Source organism: Lytechinus variegatus, chromosome 7 (genome assembly GCF_018143015.1).
Source record: "Lytechinus variegatus isolate NC3 chromosome 7, Lvar_3.0, whole genome shotgun sequence".
NCBI classification, from domain to species: Eukaryota; Metazoa; Echinodermata; class Echinoidea; order Temnopleuroida; family Toxopneustidae; genus Lytechinus; species Lytechinus variegatus.
The window spans coordinates 22576376-22602457 of NC_054746.1; the positions used below are offsets into that span (position 1 = coordinate 22576376).

At 36.8% G+C, this 26082-nt stretch overlaps 1 protein-coding gene across 1 annotated transcript in view; it reads left to right on the forward strand.

Annotated features, from left to right (window-relative positions):
* LOC121418773 (fasciculation and elongation protein zeta-2-like) overlaps positions 1-26082 on the forward strand; it is a 61743-nt gene that overhangs the window by 24410 nt on the left and 11251 nt on the right. Inside the window, exons 3-5 of the mRNA XM_041612873.1 lie at positions 821-985; positions 1558-1684; positions 24370-24659. Coding sequence (XP_041468807.1) covers positions 821-985; positions 1558-1684; positions 24370-24659 — 582 coding nt within the window. The remainder of the gene's footprint in view (positions 1-820; positions 986-1557; positions 1685-24369; positions 24660-26082) is intronic.

The window sequence follows — 26082 nt, forward strand, 5'->3', positions numbered from 1 at the left end:
CCTTATCTGAAGGCATACATGACATGCAGTTTAATTGTTTTCTTCTAGGGGGCCATTGATGGGGTATGACACCATATTTCACTTACTAGTGAATAAACTACAGTACTTAGAATTAATATTGCATTCATGACTTGTTGCTATGTCTGGCAAGTGTTCATTTTTCTAGGAACCGCAGTATGCATAGTCATTGACTTTTACTACTTTTATCAATTATTGCTGCGGTAAATTTATTGTGTTAAAACACTACCCTATATGTGTGTGCTGAGAACTAGCATTCACATAAAGCAGATATTTCAGGTTATTTCTACATAGAGCAGCCAGGTTACATAGAGGAAATTCCTGAATTTGTTTATATCAAAATTTTCTCAAATCGTGCTTAGGTTGGGAATAGTTCTGTCTTCATTTCTAAAATATATCAGCAACATGCTTCTATAAGAACTATGAGAAGTCCAGTGTCTACTCTTGAACTACATGATACATATATAGTTGTGCTCAAAAGTAAGTGAACATCACCACAAAATGCACTCCTTCATGCTGAATGTCGACAACAACACTGCAATGTTCGTTGAGCTCTGAGGAACAAAATTTATTGAATGGAATATTTCATCACCCTAATTTGTTTCTTACAAGCATTCATGCTTTCTTAGCAGTCAGGTAAAAAAAATCACCACCACCACCTCTTCACAATTAAAATATCTAAAACATGGCAGAACTTGAACACTATGTTCATTTTATGATAGGGTTCACTAACTTCTTTATTACCACTCTACATTACAAGAACTGAAAATTACTATCTTTGTGTTACTATTTTTTTACACAGCCTCATAATGATGACCTTGACCTTCCTGAAGATGATGAGCTTCTTCAGAGTTTGGACCTTCATTCCATGATCCTCTCCTCTCGATCTCATCACGATGTCGATGATATGGACACGCCAGTTGTCACTGCAGATGAAGTAATCGAAGAACTTGATGAAATGTTCCAGGTAAGCCAATAAGAGAATTTTTGTAGAAATATTAACTCAAGACGCTTTGATCAGTGGTAGATCTAGCGGGGTTGGATGCAATACTTTGGAGCAGCTCACCATTAATATGACCCACAAAATGTATTGTATCTAACCCTGCTAGATTCGCTGCTGCTCAGGATAGCTCTATTTTTCCATCACCAAACATAAACATGTATATGAACTGTAAGCTCTATGATAAGTGGGCCAAACTGAATATCTGAGAGAATTTATGTTGGTAATTTTCCTATTTCAATATAATATTTTAATTTAATGTTTTCTTTTTAAATACTGCATAGTAAGAGTTGGATAACTCATCAGTAAGCAGTGCTCTTGTTATGTAGTGCCATGTACTTGGCCATTAATTCTCAATACCAAGTCCCACCCAGAGGGTTTCAAGTTATTGGTTATATGGATACATGCATACAGTTTTACAACACCAACCAGCTGTATCAATAACATAATTCAACCAAGAATAAGATGTTCATTGTATCTCTCAGTATGAAAACAGAGAAGATTTTAAGATTTGCTTTATTATCTCGTCTGGTTTACAGTCGACAGATACAACGCCAGATGAGGTCATAGAAGAGGACAGACTGTCTAACATATCAAGAGAGCTCCAGGCTTTGAGGAATAGGTCTATGACAACCAGTAGCTATGAAGAAAGTAAAGTTGCACAGGGTAGGTTCGTGGATACCAGCTGTCCAACCCCTCCCCCAACTTACACATTTCTTTTACTCCCCACCCTCCCTACCTTTCCTCTCCTGTGTGCTGTAAAATTGCATTTATTATTCATTCTTTGATTAATTTATTACAGATCCAACCAGGGGCCCATCTTACAAAGAATTGTGATTAATCCAATCAATCGCAACTATGGAAGGCCAGCAACATCTAACATACATGTTTGTTCAAAATATTTTTTAGAAATGACGTAAATTCATACATTCTTTGTTTTCTTGAAAATGTAGTATGCTTCTCTTTGTTTTCAAATGACATTGAGCAAATTTCCTAGAGAAAAATTATGACAGTGATGGATTTCCACATATTTGAGATGATCGCATCAATCATAACTCTTTGTAATACAGGGCCCTGATCAACAAGCAAAACCTTTAGATTAAGTCATGTTGCCCAGTGGCCTGGTAACACAAAGATTTGTAATCAATCGCAAAATGGCAATGGCTAACCAAGATTATTGTAGCAAGTCTAATTTGTTCAAAATCCTGACCAGTTCCGTAGTCAGAAATGTTTTTGCACAAGAGCAGTTGATTACAAATATTTGTGTAATGGGACCATTTAATGCTAGGTTTTCGGTGTTCTTGCCTCATCCCCAAACCGTTAAGACCACTCCCCATTTTTCTTTCTCCACTTAATTCTGACTGATGTGTTTTTGTTTTTGTTTTGTTTGCTATGATTTTCTGTGATTGTCGGATTTAAATAGCAGTACACTATACTCTGCTCAAGTATACTGTCCTCAAAACCAAGGTGTCAAATTTCATTCCAATCACATATTAGCTACGGAGACAAAATGTCTATCATTAATTAGGTTCTTTAGGGCAGAGATAGCTGCCTTTCTGAAGTAGAGCTATATCTCAGCAATACAAGGCCATAACAAATTAAATGCGAGCCACCTTAACATCTAGTCAAAAAGGGGATAGATGTTTATGATGGTTATATCATGTTTATTTGTAGGATTTCCCCCTGATAATGCCCCTCCTAAGAAAACAAATGACCTGTATCTTTCTTCAATGTGTAGTGACTTGTAAAAAGCACATGACCATTGAAAATTAAATGAAGTACATGTATATTCTCCACCCTCTAATTATAGTGCAGTTCTATCATCTTTCTTAATCTGCTCTGAGAACATAGATGGTGATGACGATTCCTAATTCTTAAGTGTGATTGTTGACGTAATTTCATGCTTTTTCATAACATTTTCTTTTTCTTAGCAATGAATATGAATGATGTAACAAAGGTCAAATATCTGTCATTTCTTTAATCTGACTTTTTTTTGGCTTTAACAAAGGATTAAGTAAAATGGAATCTAGGTTCAAGGTTTTATTCATATCAAACATACCACATTTTCAACAATATCAACTGCTCAGTACAAACAATAATATTATACAATACAAACAATAATATTATACAATACAAATTATCATAGGTAAACATAAATAAATATCGTAAAATATGAAATGTATACTTAATATTACAATAGAAAAAAAAGTACTATAATGCATTCTTGTAAATGTTTGTAATATAATGGCAAAGAAAGAAAAATGTGTGGTGTGGATATGGGGAGCCAAAGGTAAAAGCAGAGCTTGTTGAAATAGACAGAGAGAGTTAGAGAGACAGAGAAAAGAGAGTGAAAAGACACACAGGGGAGGGGGGATTCACTCCTGTAATGTCCCCAAAAATTTAGATTTTGGCACGAAAAGAAGTAGGGATATGAAACATAAATAACCAACAACAACAATACAAAAAAGAAACTCATGCTTTCTTTTGAACATGGTACTTAATATGTTTACAAGAGTTCATACCGCATACCTCCCATGTAAGTAGATATACTAATCATCCATTACCTTGTCAGGTAATGTATCCAAATGCTCTTAAATCTGAACAGGTAGACCAGACTTCATATCCCGAAATTAGATCAAAGCTCTATTTCTGGCTGCCTATATAGCATTAGCTAGTAATATGTTGTTGACTAAAACTCTACTCTTTCCCTACCTATCATATCATCTTGTCTTTTCACTCTCTTTTCGCTGTCTCTCTAACTCTCCCTGTCTGTCTTTCTGTGTCTTTTAGGTTTCCCCTCTCTAGCAATTTTGCCTATTGTAGCAATGTCTCACTCAAGCAAAAAAAAATCTTTAAAAAAAAATCCTCCCCGAAAAATAAAGCAAGAAAGAAAAAAAATGGCAGTGATCAGTGTAGGATATACATTTCAATTTTCAAAATCATTCAGACTATACAGAATTTTCTGTATATGGTAATTCATATGATATATCACCTTGGCCTGAACACCCCAAGATTTTCTAGTAGGTGATGGTAATGGGTATTTTGATCCATCTATATTGGCAAGGTTTGATTGGTTTGATGGCATGGACATGCTCCTTGGAGACAGACACCCATGTACACTCCTTGCAGTCCCTGGAAATACCACCTACCCCGGGCAGAAGATAAGCAATGGCAAATGCATCAGAAGAAAAAAATCATTTTATCAGTTTACTTCCGTCTTCTTGGTGATATCAGTGAATTCTCTGGTATCGTGTCCAAGTAATCTTAGTGGGCATCAGCCAACGATTTAACTTTATCTCTTTTGCAATTAAGGAAATCAAAGGATCATTCTCTATCGAAGACTAATCCCAACTTGTCACCCACAAGGGTGTGTACTGTAAGAGTCTCCTAATCTATTGGTTGATTTGCGATCAATCTTGAGCAATCACAGGTCTTTGTGTGATACCCAGGGCCTAGATATGAACAAAAATATTGATGTGATATATGGATTTCCATCACAGATAGAGAGACATCCAGGGAAATGAATAGAGATTGATGCAAAGCCCAACAAATTATTATAGGGTGATGATACACGCACGTTGAGAGTGAACTGAGGCCAGCGTTAGAGGCCTGCTCAACTCCGGGTAACACCCCCCTTATTGAAAATGCCGGACAGATGCCTTCTCGGACCGAGTCCATCTCTGGGTGTGGGCTTCAGTCCTGCAATTGGTATGTCTGTTGCCCTCAAGTAGGCTTGGTCCAGCTTGACCAATGAACTAGAAACAGTAAACATTAGTTAAAGGCTAATGAATCATGCAAGAACAATAAAAAGGTTTATATGAAAAGTCAGGTGACTTGTGTCACGTGAATAGGCAACATGAAACTGTGTAATTGTTGACACGCATTTGCTGGCCTTGGACCATGTCAGGGGGTACAATGATCTTGAGACCGCTTAAAATTGTCAGCGCCAAAGCCGACGCCAGAGCAGGGTTTAAATCCCGATGCATGTGTATCGGGGGCCCTAGATGGATCATGGACATACATATGCAATAATGTAATCTCTTAAATCATATTTTAGGTTACCGTATACCAAGACAGATTGAATTCCTTATTTGACATATTTGTGTCAGTGTTTCTTATGGAAAATAATGAAGGAAGAGATGGCTGATTTGGGAAACGTTGCCGAAAGGGTTACATTTGAACGCAACTTTAAAAAATTGAAACGCAAGTCCCAAGTGCATGCTTGTGATTGGTTGAAAATCAGGTTGCGTGTGATTCTAAGAGTTTTTGTGCACTTGCAACCCTTCCTACAATAGGCCCCTGGTATGCTCAGGTGTTTGACATTAATGAGCTTGGATGGAAGCTTGTTGATTACTGTACACGTCCACATCTAAGAGGTGTCTTCCCAGCTGCTTCATGCCTGTCACACCGGCCAAACTTACTCCAAACTGAACGATGGCATGTCATTTGTGATAGTGGTATAGAATTGGTTGGTCTGTAGTAGGTATCGTTGATGTGACTGTGACCTTTCATGCTGGTGTAGATATAATTGAACCTTTCCTTTTCTAAGTAGGCCTCTTCATTCTAATCAATTTTATATTGATGTTTGCCGGGTACCTAGGCTGTCTGCAAGCAAATTTTAGCCCAGAAACACATACATGAATCATTCATGCGTGTGTTTTCTGAATGTTTGTGTAAAAGAGCAGTCATTTGATTTTTTTTCATTGAGCTTTGCTTCTGATTCGTCAATCCACGGCCAATGGATTAGTGTTACTGTTACGGAGTATGCCTCTGTTTCTTGTATTCACACAGTCCATCTCTGAATTCAGAAAGAAGCATGCATGATTGCAGATGCATAAAATCCCTTATTCAAGGAAACCACGATTATGGAAGGTTTCATTTTTTTTTCAAACTTGACTTTGCCATCAGTTATGAAGCTAATCTCTATGATTCAAGCACACATAAATAGCCAAGAAACTACTTGTAGGAATATTCTCAAGCCAAGCTGAAATATTAACACTACAAAGTTTCAAATGCAGTTTTATAATTTTGTAGAAAAGTTGTTCTCTTGTTCAGAATGTAAAAAATGGCATGTTGCTTAAAAAGTAAATGTGCTTTTTGCATTAAAAAAAAAATAAATCACAAAAATGCACAGTTTTTGTCTGTGTATGTGACCAATATTTATCCCTGTACAAACTTGAAAAGCACAAGAGTTCATGGATTTTTTTAGACAAGTTTTGTTATGCATTTCATTCATCTTTATAATGAAAAGAGAGATCGTTGGGTTCTCATATTTTGTGAAATGAAAGACCATGGCTCAAGAGTTAAGAATGATAAAACTGAACATGGCTCTAATATGACTTTGGTCACAATTTTGGGATCTGTGTTACTTTGTGAATCCCTTTTAAAATTTAAGCTACCAGGGGAAAACTTCCCAGGTCATAACACAGTTGCTGTATCCAGGAATACCAGGGTTTCAATTATATTTTGTCTGCTGTGGTATCAAACCATATTGCTATCTAAAAATATATTGCCCCGCAAGCATTAAATTAAGATTATTTTCCAGACAATGTGTGCTCTTCTGCTGATAAATTAGATCACCTATTGCTGGAGGAGCTTTCAAGCAACCTACATTTTGATTCCTTTATATAATTAGAATTTTAAAATGCAAATGCGTAAAATGTGTAAAATATGCCATCGTTACCATCATTTCTTTCCAAGATGGAATTCATTATGTGTACTTTGATTGTGACATCATCGCGTTTCCTGTCGGTGTGAATATTCTGACATTTTCTTTTTCTTTTTAGTAGAAAGCCTTCACAAACGGATAAGCATTTCTCATTGTAATTATAGGTAATCAATATTGCTGGAAATGTTAAGTTAACTGATATTTTTTCACAATAGTTCTCATGTAATCAAAATTTTATAAAATTGATGTGTAACTAAATGGAAAAAATCATTGCATGAAAAGGAATTATTCAGAAATTTGAAAAAATTAAATATCTGTGCTGTTGACCACTGATACTTCCTGTCTTTCATGTCTTTAATGGCTTTCATGCTCCCAAACTTGTAAAGCTGATTGGACATTTTGAATTTCAAGGTATAATTATTAAAGTACTTGCTTTCAGTTTTTACTTCATATCTTTGAGCATATGAGTACTTTGTGATGGACCTTTTTCCATAAAATTTAAGTTCGAAAAACACAGATATACATTTAATATCATGTTATAGAACTAAAATATGAAGTGAAACTTAACCATGCAACCTTCTAGATTTTATCATTTTCTGCCATCATTTACATTTTTGTATGTGTCTGAAATTCAAAGGACAGCCAAAAATATAACCACCGGTTATAACATGATCAGAAATTCCCCAGGAATATTAGGGTTAAAACATTGGAGACAGCTGAAATCTGATGATGAATGTGCTGAAACTAATTCCAATATGGAGGATAAATGTTAAGCTTAACCCACATATCTCTTGACGTAAATGTTGTCCTGGTAAATTGAGACTCACAGTCCATGATGATAAATGCGATAAATGTGTTTTCACATTCCAATAATGAAAATAAATTGTGGTCATGCAGGTAATAAATGCCATCAGTGTTTTTTATTTCTATTTCCTCTACACTCTCTTAGTATAAAAATTTTGTCAAGAATATCAGCCCATCACAAATAAGCTTCTTTAATCAGTGAATTGTTAAGAGCATTTTATTTTTGCCCCTCCCCTTTTTTGCTTGTTGGCAATAAATTAACACTCATTTCTATGGCTCTTGTTCTTTCAAAATGTCATCTGCTGAGCTTTGGGACAACTTACCTGATATTGTGAAACAAGCAGCTAACACTGAAGAATCATTTTAAGTCCCTTTTGAAGACATTCTTTTTTGTAGGATATGATAATACATGTACATGTATATAATTGATTATATGCTCTTCTATGTAAACAGGTTTATTCCTTCTCTTATTTTCTTATTCTAAAGCGCATAAGTGCTAAAGAGACATGATGTTATCTCTGTGATGTGCGCTATATAAGCAATGTTTATAAGTATTGTTATTAATCAGCCTGAGTTGTGGCAAATTCAAGCAAATTTTCCCTTCTGCATTTATGGTCAACAGTAGAGGACTATAGTTTGTACTCGCTGGATCGGCCAGTTTTGTACGATAAGTAATTTCATTTTACACTGCTTTAAAATATCTGTAGAATAAGAAAGTAAAGTTCTGTCAAAATTGTTTCAAATCATCAATGTGTGCATGGGCTGACCAGCATATTGCATGTGAAATAGTTGGACCTGTGCTATCGAAGCTCATCTTTGTGGTAAGAAGAATTGTGACTCCTTTCCTATCTGAGAGGCCTAGTGATGCCCCCTATTCAAGGATGTGCATTCCTTCATGTTCTTCTGCCTGACTGAGTATTCGTCCTCCAATCCTCCTACAATCCATTCATACACAAACTCATACAGACAGATATATAATGAAACACCTTTCTGTACAGCGATGTCACCAGGGACTTTTTAGACACCGTTCTCACTACGTTCCTAAAACTAGTTTACTGGAAAGTAGTTTAGTGGAAATAAGTTTAAAGCATAGTGAGAATGGTCGAAGCGGTCTTGGAAGCAATCTTCCTAGCCAGTTCGGAAAACCACCTCGCGATGAAGTTTTCAGGATCGCTTAGCCTCGTTAAATTGGTTTTAGCGTGAGGACAAAACCGTTCTTCAGGAAGCGATCTTCGCACATTTTAAAGTGCACTTCTCTACACGACAATTAATGCCTACGCTGCGGTTCAGAATTTCGCGGGAAACGTGTCACCCCACTGAGAGCGCTTCCACAGCAACAAGATCGCTTTACCTGAAGTGATTTTGAAAACCACTTTCGTGTGATCAAGTGAGAACGCTAGCAAAGTGATCTTCCAAACTGGTTTCCTAAATCGATTTCCAGTAAACTAGTTTTAGAAAGCGTAATGAGAACTGCCTCCGTGTGGTGGAAAAATTTATCTTCTGACCTCTTGTCATGGGGGTTCAGGGGGTGGGGTGGGGGTGGTGACACGATATTTTCTCTGGCAACAATTGCTCTGGGCTTATTTCATCTAAGATATAGGGTTACGGTCGCAGTATGGTTTTATGTTAGGTTTATGGTTAGATTTAGGATAGGGTATAGTGCTAAATCCAGGGTTTAAGCTGGTCATTTGATTAATGTGTGGAATTTGCAGGCGAGCAATTATCGCTCGAGGAAATGTCATGGTACTGGGGTGGTAACTAATCAGTTATCACAGGGATTGAACATTCCAAATATCATTTTCATATTATTTTTCTCAGTCGGTGGGGAAATAAGTGCTGGATGAGCAGGTGTGATATTGTATAAAGGGGTGGTAGAAAATTGTGAGTGTTGGAAGATGCTGGCCATTGACTGATTATTCGAGATATAGTACTTTTCTAAACAGAATTCAGAACAGCATTTGGTATGCCTTTAAGCAGTTCATGTTAGTCTAGGACTGTGAGACTAACTGTTTGATGTATTATTTTTTAATGAAATAATTTCATAATTTCTTCATTTTATTTCCTTGAAAGAGGATTATTTTGAAATTGTTGGAAATTAATCTTTTTTCTTCACAGAGATAGTATATTTTAACTAATATTATTTTCAATTCTAACTAGAATCTCTTGATTCATTTATTAGAACTATTTTCCTTAGATCATCTGAACCTCACTGCAGCAAATCAGAGACAGTGGTATTGTACTAGTTAACTGTGTATTTGCTAGTTTTTCCCATGATAGGTGGTATATTAGACAAATATATTCTGAGTAAAAAACCATGTTTTTGTCACATCCACTATGATTGAGTAGATTGAGGGGTAATCATAATCCTGATGATTAAAAGTTATTTGTGTGCACTCATTTGTTTTACCCTCAGACCTAAGACCCTCTCTTTATCCCTCAGTCGTTGGATGTTTATGCACACACTATCTCCCACATCTCATCGAGTATGCAAGGATTGTCCCCAATCTCTTACAATATTCAAACCAGCTATCAAACAGGGCTGTGCAAGTGTACTAGGCATGCACATTCACAGATAAGGATACTTGATTGTTTTCAGACGTTTTTAAAGAGGTACATGGAAGTCAAGGTGAACAATTCCCTAGTAGAATGTCCGCTAAGATATATCATTACCCTGCCAGTCAGGTTTGCCTGCTCACAATGTTAGCACTTTCTCTACTCCCTAGGGAGCCTTTTGGAGATTTCAAGCTTAAATGCTTGGCATACTCATGCCTCCTTTTAGAGATGTAAGACATGTATAATAAATTCATTACTTGGGAAGAAAACAAAAATCTTATAAGTATGCAAAATTCATGATCATTGTTTCTTATATTCCAGTATGTTTCCGAAGTAAAGCTTGGCCAAACATAGCATACAAGCAAATCACCAAGTGCATGATCTCATCACTTGAAATAAAAGGATGATTATTTGCTTTATATTCAATATGTGAAATAATTCATCTACTGAAGAAAGGGGAATTTACTTCTCTTGGGAAAATAAGTTAGTGCCCCAACCACCAGATGAGTTAAAAAGCCACATAGGTACAGGCCTGGAACTGTCGCCCTGAGAGAGATCTGCCGCTACCAGAAGAGCACCAAGCTTCTGATCCAAAAACTCCTATTCCAGCGGTTATAAATCTTTTATTGTTTTAATACTTTCAGCATAGTTCACACTTTTGTTTCAGATCGGGACAGGGGGGGGGGGGGGGGGGGGTGCTTTCCTAAGGTTGAATCACTCCTACTCTTCTGATTATAGGTGAAATCTACAATTACCAGTATAGTTTATATACATGTCCGTAAACATATGGCGTCACACTATTTGCAAGTCTTAAGTGGGGGAGGGGTGACACATTAGCCCCCCCCCTTCGGTACAATATAGGTTTGCAACCAATTGCTGCTCGAAACTATATGCATGTTGATATTACGTGCAGTGCACGAGGATGTCTAGGCTAGTAGACTATTCTGTCTGGACTGACTGCCTTGCACCTCAGGCATTGCTACTAACACATTAAAAACATACCCTAATGAGATTGGTCTCTGAGCTCTGCATGATGATATGTTTCTTCCCCAAATCAACCAATACATTACTTTACTCGGCCATAGAATGGATTAATTTGATATGAAAGAGGCTCATGAAAATATAGGGGACATGTTGAATATATAAGGAATGAGCATTTTAATATGTTATACAGATTATGATTAGATTAGATAGGTTCTGAAAATATTGAATGTTTTGTGTGGATATCCATGCCAATGACAAAGGCACAGAAATAATATGAATATGATATTAGTTTACAGAAATACATAGTTTCCTTAACTACATGTTAAAAAATGAAAATGCATAGTTGCGAACTTTGCAAGACATGCCAGACACAATAGTTGGTAAATTGCTCTCTTTTTCAATTGCATTTAATCAGTAATTATTTGGTACCTGGGGTACCCTAGAAGCAGAGGCAGAACATTTTCATGATAAAATTCAGGGATGAGACATATCATTAGTTGTATAACGTTGCTCATATGATGTATACTGACTTTTAATCACAATTAATATCTTATCTTAAAGGTGGTCTAGTCGATTTTATAACAAACCTTGTTGAACCACTGAGGAATGACGATATTACCTTTGTTAGACACTTTCACATCATGTCTAATGCCAATTATACACCATAATTTTCTAATTAGCAATTATTCATATTCAAACATCCATGCTCCGAATTTAGTACTCTACTTTCTTATCTAGACCTGTAATTCTGATTTTAACTAATTACAATACCACATCAGGCATACTCCAGAGTGAAAAGATAAATAAGGAGAGTCATCATCCTCACTGTAGTGCCTCGATGCTTAATGTCATTATTACTGGAGAGAAATTATTGATGATACGGGGAGCGCTTGTGGCATAATGTCTAAAATTCCTTGAAAATTGATTTATAATTTAATGTCAGGGAATTATTCAATTACCAACAAGGGCAACATAAGTTTTGCTTAAGGTCTCTTGCTTTTGTTCATAGTGTCATCGTGGTTTGTTATGATTTACCATTAGGCTATGTTTAGGGGATGTAAACTAAAAAACAAAACAAATACTATTATAGTATTGGGAATGTTAACTCATCATTTAGATGGGCAGAGGATTGACCATATTTTCAAATCATCTCCAGTTTCAAGAATTATTCCAAGAGGGGACTTCAGAGGACAGAAATATATCTGGAGATTATCAGGTTAATGAGCTATTTGGGAGGATTGGAAGGATGTGATTCTGAAATTATATAAGATTGATAAGTCAAGTTCAAACAATTTCAAAATAATTTTCATAGATTTTGGCCTCCTGGGACACATTGCGAAAATGGTTACAGAATGTTTGATTAACATTTTGAACCTGCTGAATTTAATGATATAGTACTATTAAACACAATAAAGATTGATTTAACTATGTAAAAAGTGTCACCAGTTTAGCACTTTAAAATGGATAAACAAATTTGGAATTTTGTTACCTTCTTATATTTTCATCTGATTTTAATCCCCTTTTGTATGAAAATTACAGTTGTGCTTGTCTGAATCTACTTCATTAAAAAAAAAATTGCTATAGGGGGACACATGTTTTTGAGGTTTACTCTGTTAAGAGGGGGAATGAATGTATCACAAGTTGAGTTAAGAATCACTATACATACATGTACATAGATATGTAAATAATATTTCATTTTCCCAGGATGAACACTTTTGCTATTGGATGCTGTCTCACTAGGACAGGACCCATATATTAAACATAATGCTTATTCTCGATTCTGATAAGCCAAATGGTGACTAGAAGGCAAGGGGTCCTGTTGTGTAAAGCTTTAAAGTAATGTCAGATCCTGAACATCCTACTTTCCTTCTACGAGATGAGTACTCTTTCCCACCTCATCCAAGATGACAGGTGTAGATTAAACCAAATATTGAATGAAATCATTTTGTCCAACGGACCAGAACATCTGGTTTTAAATCATATGCATGAAAAGCCTCCAGAAGGAGCTAAAAATGAAAGCATGCATCATTAATTTAGAAAATGTGCCCCCCTTTCACATCAAGATATTCTTCCATTTTGCTGTGTATAAATCCAAGTGGCTTTCAGCCATTTTCTACATTTCCTTCATACCTGGCTACATGAAACCATTACACTAATGCAAAGCATTGCATTCATGACTCATATGTTTTCACTCTGTCTGTGCAATTGTATGTCAGAATCATAAATCTCACTCCTCAATCACACTCCCCATTTCATCTTCCCTTATCTACAGTATTGTCTGCATCAACCTGAAAAAAAATCCTCGTTGAGGGTCATGGTGGAAATGGGGGAGGGGAGAGATGTTTCAATGGGGGAGAGGGGAGAGAAGTGTCAATGGGGGAGGGGAGAGAGGTATCAATGGGGGAGGGGAGAGACTTAACTTGTGCCAATGGGGGAGGGGAGAGGTGTCAATGTGGGAGGGGAGAGAGGTGTCAATGTGGGAGGGGAGAGAGATATCAATGGGGGAGGGGAGAGAGGTGTCATTGGGGGAGGGGAGAGAGGTGTCAATGGGGGAGGGGAGAGATGTGCCAATGGGGAGGGGAGAGAGGTGTCAATGTGGGAGGGGAGAGAGGTGTCAATGTGGGAGGGGAGAGAGATATCAATGGGGGAGGGGAGAGAGGTGTTATTGGGGGAGGGGAGAGAGGTGTCAATGGGGGAGGGGAGAGAGGTGTCAATGGGGGAGGGGAGAGAGGTGTCAATGGGGGAGGGGAGAGATGTGCCAATGGGGAGGGGAGAGAGGTGTCAATGTGGGAGGGGAGAGAGGTGTCAATGTGGGAGGGGAGAGAGATATCAATGGGGGAGGGGAGAGAGGTGTTATTGGGGGAGGGGAGAGATGTGCCAATGGGGGAGGAGAGGTGTCAATGTGGGAGGGGAGAGAGGTGTCAATGTGGGAGGGGAGAGAGATATCAATGGGGGAGGGGAGAGAGGTGTCAATGTGGGAGGGGAGAGAGATATCAATGGGGGAGGGGAGAGAGGTGTCATTGGGGGAGGGGAGAGAGGTGTCAATGGGGGAGGGGAGAGAGGTGTCAATGGGGGAGGGGAGAGAGAGGTGTCAATGGGGGAGGGGAGTGAGGTGTCAGTGGGGGAGGGGAGAGGGTTGCATTCCCATGTCAAATTGATCCTACTCTTTTGATTTGAGCTGAATTCTACTTTTTGAATTGGCAGACTGAATTATATGCAATCCCATTCTGGTTTTGATTTTAACGGTTCTTACTTTGTCTGTTTCATCTCTCGAAATAACCTCCCACTCAATCCTACAAAGCTTGGAGATTTAAAGTTGGCACGAAATCTCTTCATTTGATCTTCTCGTGCATCAAACACATCTCCCTTATAGTACTTAGAGTCTCCATACTTTAGGGGAACATGATATGAAATCATAAAATTATTCTGGAATCGTAGACGTCATATGAGTATCTTCCCTTAATGGTAGACTATATTTAGTCTTGATGTTGTAAATGCTCAGATAAAAATAGCAACATAATGTTCAATCTTGTAACACTCTTCTCTAGATATTTGAGAGGATTCTGCTTTTCTTATGCTAGCTATTGAGGAAATGCAATCAAGTGGTACGGAGAACACAGTTATCTTGTTCTTGTTTTGTAAACTGATGAAATGATTTTGAAAAAAACATATATTGTGCACTGATAATTATACCAAATTTTTTTAGAACAAAAGCATAAAGTAACCAGTAAAATACAAAAAACAGCTGATCAATTTTTTATGGGATGAAAATAAAACTGTATTATTATTCTCTTGTTAATCATTCAGGAAAATATAAGTAACATTTTTAAGAAAGAAATTTTTGAGCTTTTAATTTCCTTTTATTTATATTTTCCAGTTATTTTAAAAATTATTGAAGTTCATTAAATGAAAATATTACTGAATATTGGGAATACTGTCATAAATGCAACTATCAAAATTCTAAGATGTTGATATGTTTTCATATATTTCCAATAATTATTTAGCAAAGGAATGTAAGCACATTAAAATGGGACCTGTTTAGATTATAAAACTTTTGTAAAACTGTCTATTGTCCATGTTTATTTGTATTTTTTCAACATATTGCAAACAACAGTACTATACCACTTGTAAAACTTGTGTATTAACAAAGCTTCAGAAATCAAACATAGTCATAAGTGCTTGGTTCTGATTGGCTGAAAACCAAGTTGTACATGATTGTCCTGAGTTTTAATAATGTTCAAAAACATTAAAAGTTGTTTCTGCATTGAAATTAACCCTGCTTTGCCTACTAGTGGAACCAGGAGGTCCATGTACAAAGCTTACAAGAACTCAAGAATGTGGTATTCAGTGGGTTAATAAATGAAAAGTGTATCAGAGAAAACATCATCTATCTATAGTTACCGAATTGTGATTATGATGGAGGGCCATGCTCCATATTTTAATTCCATCAAATCACTTCATATCTAAATGAGATAGATGCCAGAGCAGAGACCCGAAACACTTGAAGGCAAGTTAATGTTCCCTATGAGGACTTCCTTCCCAGCCAGTGGGAGGGCCTCATACAATCTCATTTAAGGTTTTCTTATGAGCTAGTAATTTGAGCCAAGATCCAATTTTGTTTGTGTAGAGATGAGTGGTTAAGCCAACCCCATGTTATTATTTGAAGAGTACCAAACCAACACATGCGGTTGCACAGGCCTAAAACATTTCCATAGACTCGTGTGTTAAAGTGGCACTTTAAAAAATTGATTAAAAATAAGTATGGAATTCAAGGGTCAAATGTTTACCACCGGTGGATAGGAAATAATCTGACATTCCATATCTGACCAGAAAAGGGTACATCGACTTGCTCATTAAAAAATAAATAAATCAGCAATTATGAAAACTACGCTTGACAGGATCAAATTCAGAGCTCGAGACAGTAAAATGGCGGCCCTTATTCTTTCGCCAGTCAAATTAAGTTCCAAACTTGGTGATATACAGATATCTTCCCAATTTGGGAAAAGGAAGTTCAGTACTTACAAAAAATAGAATCAGTGTTACATGGACAATCACACTCATTCACTTTTGTCAATCAGCAATATCAAATTTAAAATTGAGAATGGGTTGGCTCGAATGAATATCTTTTTGCCTGCCAGTTGTAATTAGGCCCTTGTAACCATGCAGAGGGTATGAGAATCTATCATCTGACATGTATTGAATAAGTCCCTGAGTTGTATATATTAATCATTGATAGAGAGAGTACATATTTGTCTCATTTTTATCATATTGGGAAGGATTGGTAGAAGAAATATATTCCTTTTATGTGCATCATGATTTCCTATTTATTTTTTTCTTTTGACACCAACATGACTTGGGCTTGCCTATCCTACTACCAGTGGACATGCACATTACTTACGTTGATTCTTAATTTCAATTCTCCTTTGGAATATTAACTACCCGTAGTTATGATATTCTTGTGAAGTCGTATTGGCCAGTGTTCAGGTTAAAAAAAAGAGATTAGTAATATACCCCTTTCATAAACCCCATTAAAATGAATTAGGCGGCTAATAGCAGCATAATTTGGTCGTAAAATTGGAGGAGGACAAGAGTTATCCGCATTACTCTGATGCTGCTATTATCCGCATAATAGCAGCATCGGGACAAGATTTTGAGTTTATGAACGCATTTCCAAATTATGCGGATAATTGCCATGGTGCGGTCACAAGGTCACCCTTTTCCAACACAACCGCATCGGAGGGGGCGTGTCCAGTTGTCATGGCGATTATCCCCTTTTTCAGGACGGGCGCTCGTAAAAATAATGCGGCTTATTTTCGGAGTTTATGAACGCAATTTTTATTGAATTATCCGCATTACTCTTAGGCGGCTAATTGGAGGATAGGTTTATGAAAAGGGTATTAGACACCCCATTATTTTATAGTATGCCCCTTTTCGCATGGACAGTCAAATGAAATAATGTGCATTCTGTGATGTTCATAGTCTAGTTGCAATCTGAGGTACATAACAATTAGTTGAAAATAGACAGACGTATAGATCCTTAACAGCATTAATTCTGCCCTTTGAAGATTGGGAAGGTGGACATGATGATGCCGGTCATGACTGCTTCTGAGAAAAAAAACGATATGAGATGAGATGGAATACACCTGTGTGAGGCCTCAGGAATGTGTGAATCATTGTAAAGATGTATGATAATGAGATGCTCCATGTCATCCCCAATGGGAGATCTCTTCCCTGTGTCTTAGCTTGAGATTAGTGTACCACAGCATTGGTCAACTTCTCATGGTTCGAGTTCATTAGAGATTTTATAAAGTAAATGTTCAAAAATATGAATATTGGAGTTGACGATTTCCCTCCATATCTTCTTTCACTTATTTTAAGTTTTCAAGTTTCTCATATCTCTTTTTTTCTCTCTCTCTTTTCTCATCTCTCGCTTTACCCCTTATTCTTAAATACTTCATCCTGTCTCCCACTTCCTCGCTTCCATTTACTAACCCACCCTCTTTTATACCTCTTCCCCTTGGCCAGTTTGGTAATTTCTGACAGTGTGTCTTCTTTCTTTGAGTAATCCTCCAGACCTTTACAGAATGTCTCCAGTAAATCTCCCTTGCTGTATGTATGAATATAAATGTGCATTTTAAATGACTCACCTTCCCTCTCGATACCTGCATACTTCTTTAAAAACATATCCACCTGTCTCCATAATACTCCTGCTATTATTCAGCAGTGATTATTGTCAACTATATAAGGAAAGTTCATTTTCATACGAAAAAAAAGTTTCTTTAAAAGACGGTTCTAAAAATATCAAGGCACTGTATTGATGCTTGTCTAGTGCAGTGGGTATATCATGTTGTGTTACTCAAGACTTTGATGAAGAATATTTACAAGAATATTAGACAAACCGGATACTACTTTGAGTCTCTGAAAATCTTGGTTGGTGAAATGGCCTTGTAGAAACTGCATGATCAAGTTGTTTCTCTGATACCCTTTTTACACAGGATTTTCTTAGCCCTAGACTATCACTAACCCCGTACTATCCTTAACCCCGTACTATTTTTTTTTCCTTTTCACACATGCCAAATTTTTAGTGCTAACCCCGGATAACTAATGCTTGCTTTTCACACACGAAACTCGCTAACCCCGGACTAGTGGTTTTTGTCGATCATTCGTATAGTACAAGTACTTCACTCGTACACTTTTTACACACGCTAAAATTTCCTTAACCCCGTACTATAGGTGGGGCTAAATTGCCATTTAGCCCCACCTATAGTACGGGGTTAAGCTTAGCCCACTTTCGTTTTACACTTGCGATCTTAACCCTGTACTATCGCTCTTAGCACCGCAATTGTTGGGATAACCCTGCTTTTTTGCAGGGCCAAATAATCCCGTACTATAGGTGGGGTTAGCCCACTTTGCAAAAATGCTGTGTAAAAAGAAAGTGGGCTAAGCTTAACCCCGTACTATAGGTGGGGCTAAATTGCCATTTAGCCCCACCTATAGTACGGGGTTAAGGAAATTTTAGCCTGTGTAAAAAGGTATGAGTGAGGTTTTATCATTCAATTAGGTTTGTGCAGAAGAATTCAGGAATTTAACGCAGAGGCCTTGAAACAGGTATCTTGAAAGAAACAGGTATAATGGTTGCTTAATGTGTCTGTATCTTCAGGAGAAGGATATCCTTTCTCATGACTTTGGATTTATCCAGTTTCAGCTGGTGATGAGGTTCAGAGAATCTGCATTATGATGATTGTGAAGAAAATGGTTAAACCTCTACCTACAACTATGTTCCCCTTATTTACTTGATATGCAGTTATTGATTTGATCCACATTCCGTCCTCCCTCCCACCCCCATCTCTGTCTCGTTCTCTCAAGTAAAGTAATGAAATGGGTTCTTTGTGAGTTAGTCATGATACCTGCCTGATGCATTTAGAATGAAAAAAAAACAGTCTTAAAACAACCTTGTAAAAGAGGGCATTTATTTTTTCTGGATTTAAAAGTTTAAAAACACACAAACATTGTGTAATGATTTTTATTAATCTTCGTTATTTTTTTCCATTATTGGAATGGTATAGATTTTAATGCAACCTGTGCAGCAAATACAGTTGAGTACCTCCCCTCCCCCTCCACTTGTTATACAGAAATAAGAGCTCTATGTTTCGTTTCCAGTCAAGGAAGCAATTATTCATCCAACCCATCCCATACAGATTCTCAGGATTGTCTCGATTGAATTCAAGACATTCATGATGCTTTCACACTAGCTCTATCATAAAATACCTTACATTTTCTAATTGGGATTACTACTTCAATCAATAGTCACCTGGTGTTTTGCCAGGTAGTTTGAAAGCAGAGCACTTGTCATCATATCCTTGAAAGAAAATACCCACAAAGTTCTCCAAGTTCGCAGAAATTTTTGCAATGTGAATGCAAATAAGAAGAACTTTTGATTTGAGGCCAAAAGAATGCACAACCTGGAATGTGATAGTCTTGTTCCTAGCTCATGATGATGGGAACTTTATCTGGGGCCCGTAACACAAATCTTAGCAATGATGTAGAACAATTTACTATGATCGATTACATTGACTACAATGTACAATCGATTGTGAAAATCAAGCGTAAGATTAATCGCTAAATTTTATGTTACAGGACCAGGCTCAGGCATGTGTAAATGTTTAACAGTGGGAGCTAGAACAAATTCTGGTAATTTACAGGTATTTTCATGATGAGGCAGATGTGAATATGCCCAATACTGTAGAACATGAGATCTATTCCATGTCTCTCTCTCTCCCATCCAGCTTCTAACCACAATCGATGGTGTTTCCTTTTAATTTGGGGGTTCAGGGTCGAAATCAGGGTTTAGGGTAGTCAATCCTTTTCTTCAATTAAACTCAACATTGAAGGTCTAGCCCCAAATGTCATGGCGGTAGAGAGAATGTAAAGACCTTCACTTGTTATGTCCGCCAACTGGTGGCTTTGTAATTGGAATTTATCGACACACTTGTCAGTTTGATGCTAGTCAAAGCACTTTGGGTATGACATCCCTGGGATAAACTTGTTATTCAACTTGAAATAATACATTTGTGTATGTAACACATGACAGGTATAGAAGAATGGATGGCATAGAAACATTTGGATATTCAGACAGTTGTATGAAAATTATATACCAAATGGTGAGTCCTTTAAAGAAGTAATTAACGAAAATGAAATTCAAATTTTTACAAAATTTGGGTATAGAAAAAAATGCAAAGGTGAATCTAAACTTGTTTTTCTTTTTTTGAAAGGGGAAAAAAAGAATGATGAGAGTTTGAAAGAAATCAAACAAGGAATAGTAAAGATGTTAAAAAGGTGAGGCTATTGATGGACTCTAAGTAAATTCTGACAAGTTGTAAGGACAACTTTGACCCGTTCTCATTACCACCCTAAACTTTATAGCTTATTGGAAAGTAGTTTAACGTGTAATGAGAACGATCAAAGTGTTCTTGAAAGGGATCTTCCAAACCAGTTCAGAAAACCACCTCACAATGTAGTGTCAACATCGCTTTGCCTGGTTGAACTGGTTTTAGCATAAGTTAGGACACAACCGTTCTTTGGGAAGTGATCTTCACACATTTTCAGTGCGCTACTCCACACACTGAGTAGAGTGTCTACGCTGCAGTTTTCAAATTTTGCACGAAACATGTCACCCCACTGAGAATTTTCCCATAGCAACAAGGACACTTCACGTAAAGTGGTTTTTAAAACCACTTTCGGCTGATTAAATGGGAACGCTAGCAAAGCGATCTTCCAAACTGGTTTCCTGAACCGATTTCCAGTAAACTAGTTTTAGAAAGTATAATGAGAATGGTGTTTCAGACATTATTTTAACTTAATTACCAGGTATTTGCAGTTTTCTTATTAACTCTGCAGTGATTAAAATATGACACTGATAACATATTATCTTGATTTCAATTCTGAGATTTACCTCCACTCTATATAATAACATCAACCAATTTGATACTGAGTAATTTGTTTCTTGGTTATTATTATTTTTTTTTTTGGGGGGGTATAACTGTCATATTGTTTTCCAATCTGCATCTCTGGTATTTCCTTTCCCTTTAAAAACAACTTTTCATTTGGCTTTGATTCACTTTTAATATCCAAATTGATCGATCTCACCAATGAGCTGCTTTGATTTAATATGTAACATTTCTTGATTAAATTTTCATTGCTTTTTTTTAATCAGGCTCACACCTGGATTTACGTTCTTGTTTTTAATGTACTTTTACTTCTGCTTTTGAAAAATTAAGTCTTTCATTACCTTGCCATCACGAACAAGTTATTAATCATTCATTAATTAGGATTAAATTAATCTTTGTCTGTACTCTTGGGTCAGAGTACTTGTGGTAATACCAAGTCTTTAGACTTTTCTGTGTTAGCTGACGCACATCAAGAGACGTCACTGAAGTATAGCATTGAGAAAGCTAGCTTTCACCAAATAATAATCAAAGAGAGAGACTGAATGGTGAATGCACAGTGTAACAGATCTCTCTCTCATCCCAGTGGCTAGGATATTAAAGTGTTGAAAAGGGTGTATTACAGAACATGTTCCATTAGCTGCATTCCGGCCCTGGGATGGAGGTATGGATCGTCATGAATCCGAAGTTTATTTAGCTGATGTATCAGTTTGTTTTCATTTCCTGAATATACAAATTATATGCTGAGAAAGAGGGTAGGGGGAGAGAATAAATGGAATGTATTTTGAGAGCAAGAAAGAATGGCACCGACACTATGTCTAAGTGCTTTCACATAACAAAATTATTCTAAATACCAAATTTAATTCATATTGAATTACAAGGTTCACACATAAGAGCTGGGGTCCATTTCATTACCACAAGAGTCGCAACACTGGTGATAACTTCGCCATTATGGCAACTACCATGGTAACAGGGCTCAGCAGCAAATCATAATCAAGGTTTCCATGGTAGTTTATAATGCAAAGTTGCCATAGTTTTAACTCTTAAAACCGGCCCCCAAACCAGTATAGAAATCATTGTAATAATGAATTTTCTCTTGGTATAAGGATATAAAGCATGCCTTTTGTCTTGGGTACTGTTTCACCTTATCTTCCCAGAACTTGCAAGGACAGGTACAAACTAATGAAACGTTTGCAGTGAAAGTCGTTATATTCACATTGGAGTATTTTTAACTGAATGACAAATAGTTCACACAACATTTTTGAATGTTTATTTGAGAATAGAGAAACTTCAGAGCATCCTGTTGCCAACTAATTTGAATTATACAATTCAGATTGCCCTCATCCTACTCATGACTCCAATTTGCTTTGATGTGTAAAAATACCATCATTTATATGTTCTCATTCAAAACATGCCATCAGAATGAGGATAAAATGATTCTAAATGTGTACAGGTTTACCCTATAATAGGTGTCAGCACATAATTATCAGGGATAAAGTAAGGGTGTGAACCTGAATAAGACCAGGGAAACATCAGCAGGTGTATAAATTCTTCATTTATTCTGATCTCTTTTGATTATTAATGAACATGTATGTTGCCGCATATGCACCACCGTTTGTTACCAGTACATCATTGATCGTTAAGCATTCGGAAGATCTATCACATTATGTGCCCAAGCAAAAATATAATTTTGTTATTGGGCTTATTAACTTGTGAAAGGCTGGCTGGTGGTTAGACTTGTTTATGGGCTTTCGCAAACTAATGACGCCAATCTGTTGGTGAAAGCCCTTTTCAGGATTAACCTACTGCATACTCTGTTGAAAGAATATGTGATAACCACAAACCTTGCTCAAATCTATTATTAATTATTGTTAATATGTTTTTTAAAGGTACTTACCCTTGCCTTTGTTTCTTGTACATTTTACAGTACTTTTTTAAGAAGCCATTTATTATTTACAATTGTTAGCATATATATGTTCAGTATCAGTGAGTAATGCTGTCGGTCGGGACAACTCTACATCAAATGAAAGATATAAGGTGCAAAAGATATGTGAGTTTGTGTGGGTGTGAGGGAGAGAGAGAGACAGTGGCGTACCTGGGATTTTCCACAGGGGGCTCGTCAGGGGGGGGCAGGGATATGTCTTTTGTATGGGTTGTGACTCGTCAGGGGGGGCAGACTGCCCCCTCTGCCCCCCCCCAGTGGAGAGAGAGATTAAAGATAAAATAATAAAGTATTGGAAAAGAGAGACCAGAGGAAAGTAAATCAAGAGTTACAGTACAAAGGAAGATGGAAGTGGAAGTAATATAGATTAAAAGAAACAGATTAAAAGGAAGACAGCACAAACCAAAATAAAAATAATAAAAAAGAACCAAAAAATAAACAATAGAAGTAAGAGTCGTGTAAGAACGAGATGAAAGAAAGAAGAGACGGTACTGTGCTTACCTATGTATTGATTGATGGAAGCTGGTATGACATATGCATGTATTTAGTGGGTTAGGTGAGAAGATGGCATTTGTTTGAGATGAAGATGGATGTGATGATGGGTGCCCCATTGATTATGGTTTCATTACACTAAGTGCAATGACTGTAGGATGACTGCACCGTATTCACAGGTAACTTACCAAGACTGGAGGGGAGAGAGAAGAGAGAGAGAGAGAGAGACAAAAAAAGAGATAGGTAGAGATGAGCAGACAATAGATAATCAGAGAGAGATAGAGAAAGACAGATGACAATAGAGAGAGGGGGAGAGACAGAAGATCTAGACAGCGACAGAGACTAACAAAGGGAGGGAGAGAGAGAGGGACAGGCAAACAGAAAAAAAGACAAAGACAGAGATAGAAAGACAAGTAAAAGACAAGAGGTGGACAGCCAAATGTATCTTATCTCTCTGTATAAAGAGATTATAGTTATTAACTGGAGCATAGATTGTATTGAGTGATTATAGGTACATATTCACCTATTCACCGGTGATCAACATAAACTACCACACTGGGAAAGAGCCACAACTACATCTTTGTTTTCCACTAATTATTCAGGTTTAACCGTGAAATGTACTTAATTATCCAATCTTTCATTCCAAGCCCTATACATGAACCATATTGTGAAATGCACATGAACCTTTGCGATTTTTTAGGGTAATGATTATTGTAATAACAGTCTCTTCTTCATGTGATTTATTATTATTGGATTATCTATGACTCCTTATTTTTACAGTTTTTTTTTACAAATATTTAATTACTTTTACAGATTTTCTTAGAGTGAATTAAACACCATATTATTAGATTGATTCAAAATTTGATGAACAGAAGCCATAATTTTATATTTTGGAGGCTCTGTTAAAAATGTGTTCTTGGTTTAATTCAGATGTTTAATCTGTTTTATCTTTTATCTTGAACAGAACTGAAGAACATGTCACTGGTACAACTCAACGAAGTCCTAGAAGAGTTGGACCAAACCGTCAAAGAATACTCCGAGGTTCTGGTCCAGCAACTGGCCCTGAGAGAGGACCTAGACTACGAGAAGGAGACCAAGAACTCTTTCATCTCAGCTCTACTCAGCGTTCAGAATAAGATCAAGGGTCGAAGTGGAACAGGAAACAATGGAACACCGAAGCAGAAAGCAAAGCAGCAACCCCTTTCCCTACTCAGCAATAAACTGAAACTCAAGAATGGCATCGAACCAGGAATGGTAAGTGGTACAGCCCCAAGAGATACCAGAATTCAAACAAGATGCTTTTTCCAGCTGCACAATGATACACAGCCCTGAGAGGTTTGCATTTACATGGAGAATATGTATCCAGAACAGTTGATTTTATTTTTGTCTCAAATATCGAAAGATTTGTAGAAAGTCACGTCAGGATCAGAGTAATGCAGTGATTCATTTTTCTACTTGAAAGAAACTTGTGAGTGCTCTTTTAACTTCTTAGAAGTTCACAAATCTTTTTTTTTGCATTTTTTTGCAACCTTACTCAATGAACTCCATCAGGGTTCAGTAACACAAAGGTTAGCGGTTGATCGTACGCTTAACTTTCACTATTGATTGTACAGTGTAGTCCATTGAATCAGTTGTAGAAAAATGCTCTACAATCATTGCTAAGTTTTGTGTGAAGGGCCCCAGGTCACAAGATTTCTTCAAAAAAATTAAACAATTAAAAACAAATCTGAGATCCATTTCTCCTTAGGGATGATCAGTATTAACAAGTGAGACAAAACTGAATGAATATCTAAGTTTGATTTCCTTATTTTTTTTAGATTATCTATTAATTGGCATATTTACTTTTTCAATATAGGTCTTCACATTACAAAGAACCTAATACAGCACTTTAAAAATCATCTCAGATCTCTTTCTCCCAGTAGGTAGTCAACATCAAATAGTACGATGGAAGTGAAGGAATATCTTCTGGCAAAATATCTTCCTTAATTTATTTATTCATTTTTTCACGAGTTCATATCAAGCATTAGCCACACTGAGAGTAGGGCTGGGTTTGGTTGCAGACATCCTTAGGGGAGACATTTTATCCTTATGACCCTAATCGTAAGGTTGCACTTAAATGTCAAGCCATCAAAACATGAATATTCTCCCCATACAATATTCAATTTCTGCAGGCATGCATATGGGACATGGGTACTTTCATGTTATAGGTGATAAACAAAGCAATTCCCAAACCTTGGCAATCTGTCTGTGATGCAAACCTGCTCAAGGGCTGGAACCGAGAAGAAACAAAAATTAGCTAAGAGTGACTTAGCTGAGGAAATTCTTGGGGAAAAAAGTTTGAGTTTACAATTCCACATCAAACAACAAAAGAATGCATGGAAAACTTATGTTGAAAACAATAGTGAAATGTTTTTATACTAATCTTTTTATGAAAATCACCGTGGCTACATTCATTTTCTCCCTTACATATAGTTTCTCCTTTTGATCACATGATCAAATTAATGAATACACCATATACTCTATTTGAATCTTTCAATTGTGTCCTGTCAGCATCTTCCCATTGAGTTAATAAGGTATATTCTTCATAGGATATTCTTCTTGGGATTCTTGTCTTTTTTAAATTGTGGTGCATCATTTTATGTATTTTGGGAATACTAGTGTCAAATCTGTGATTAAA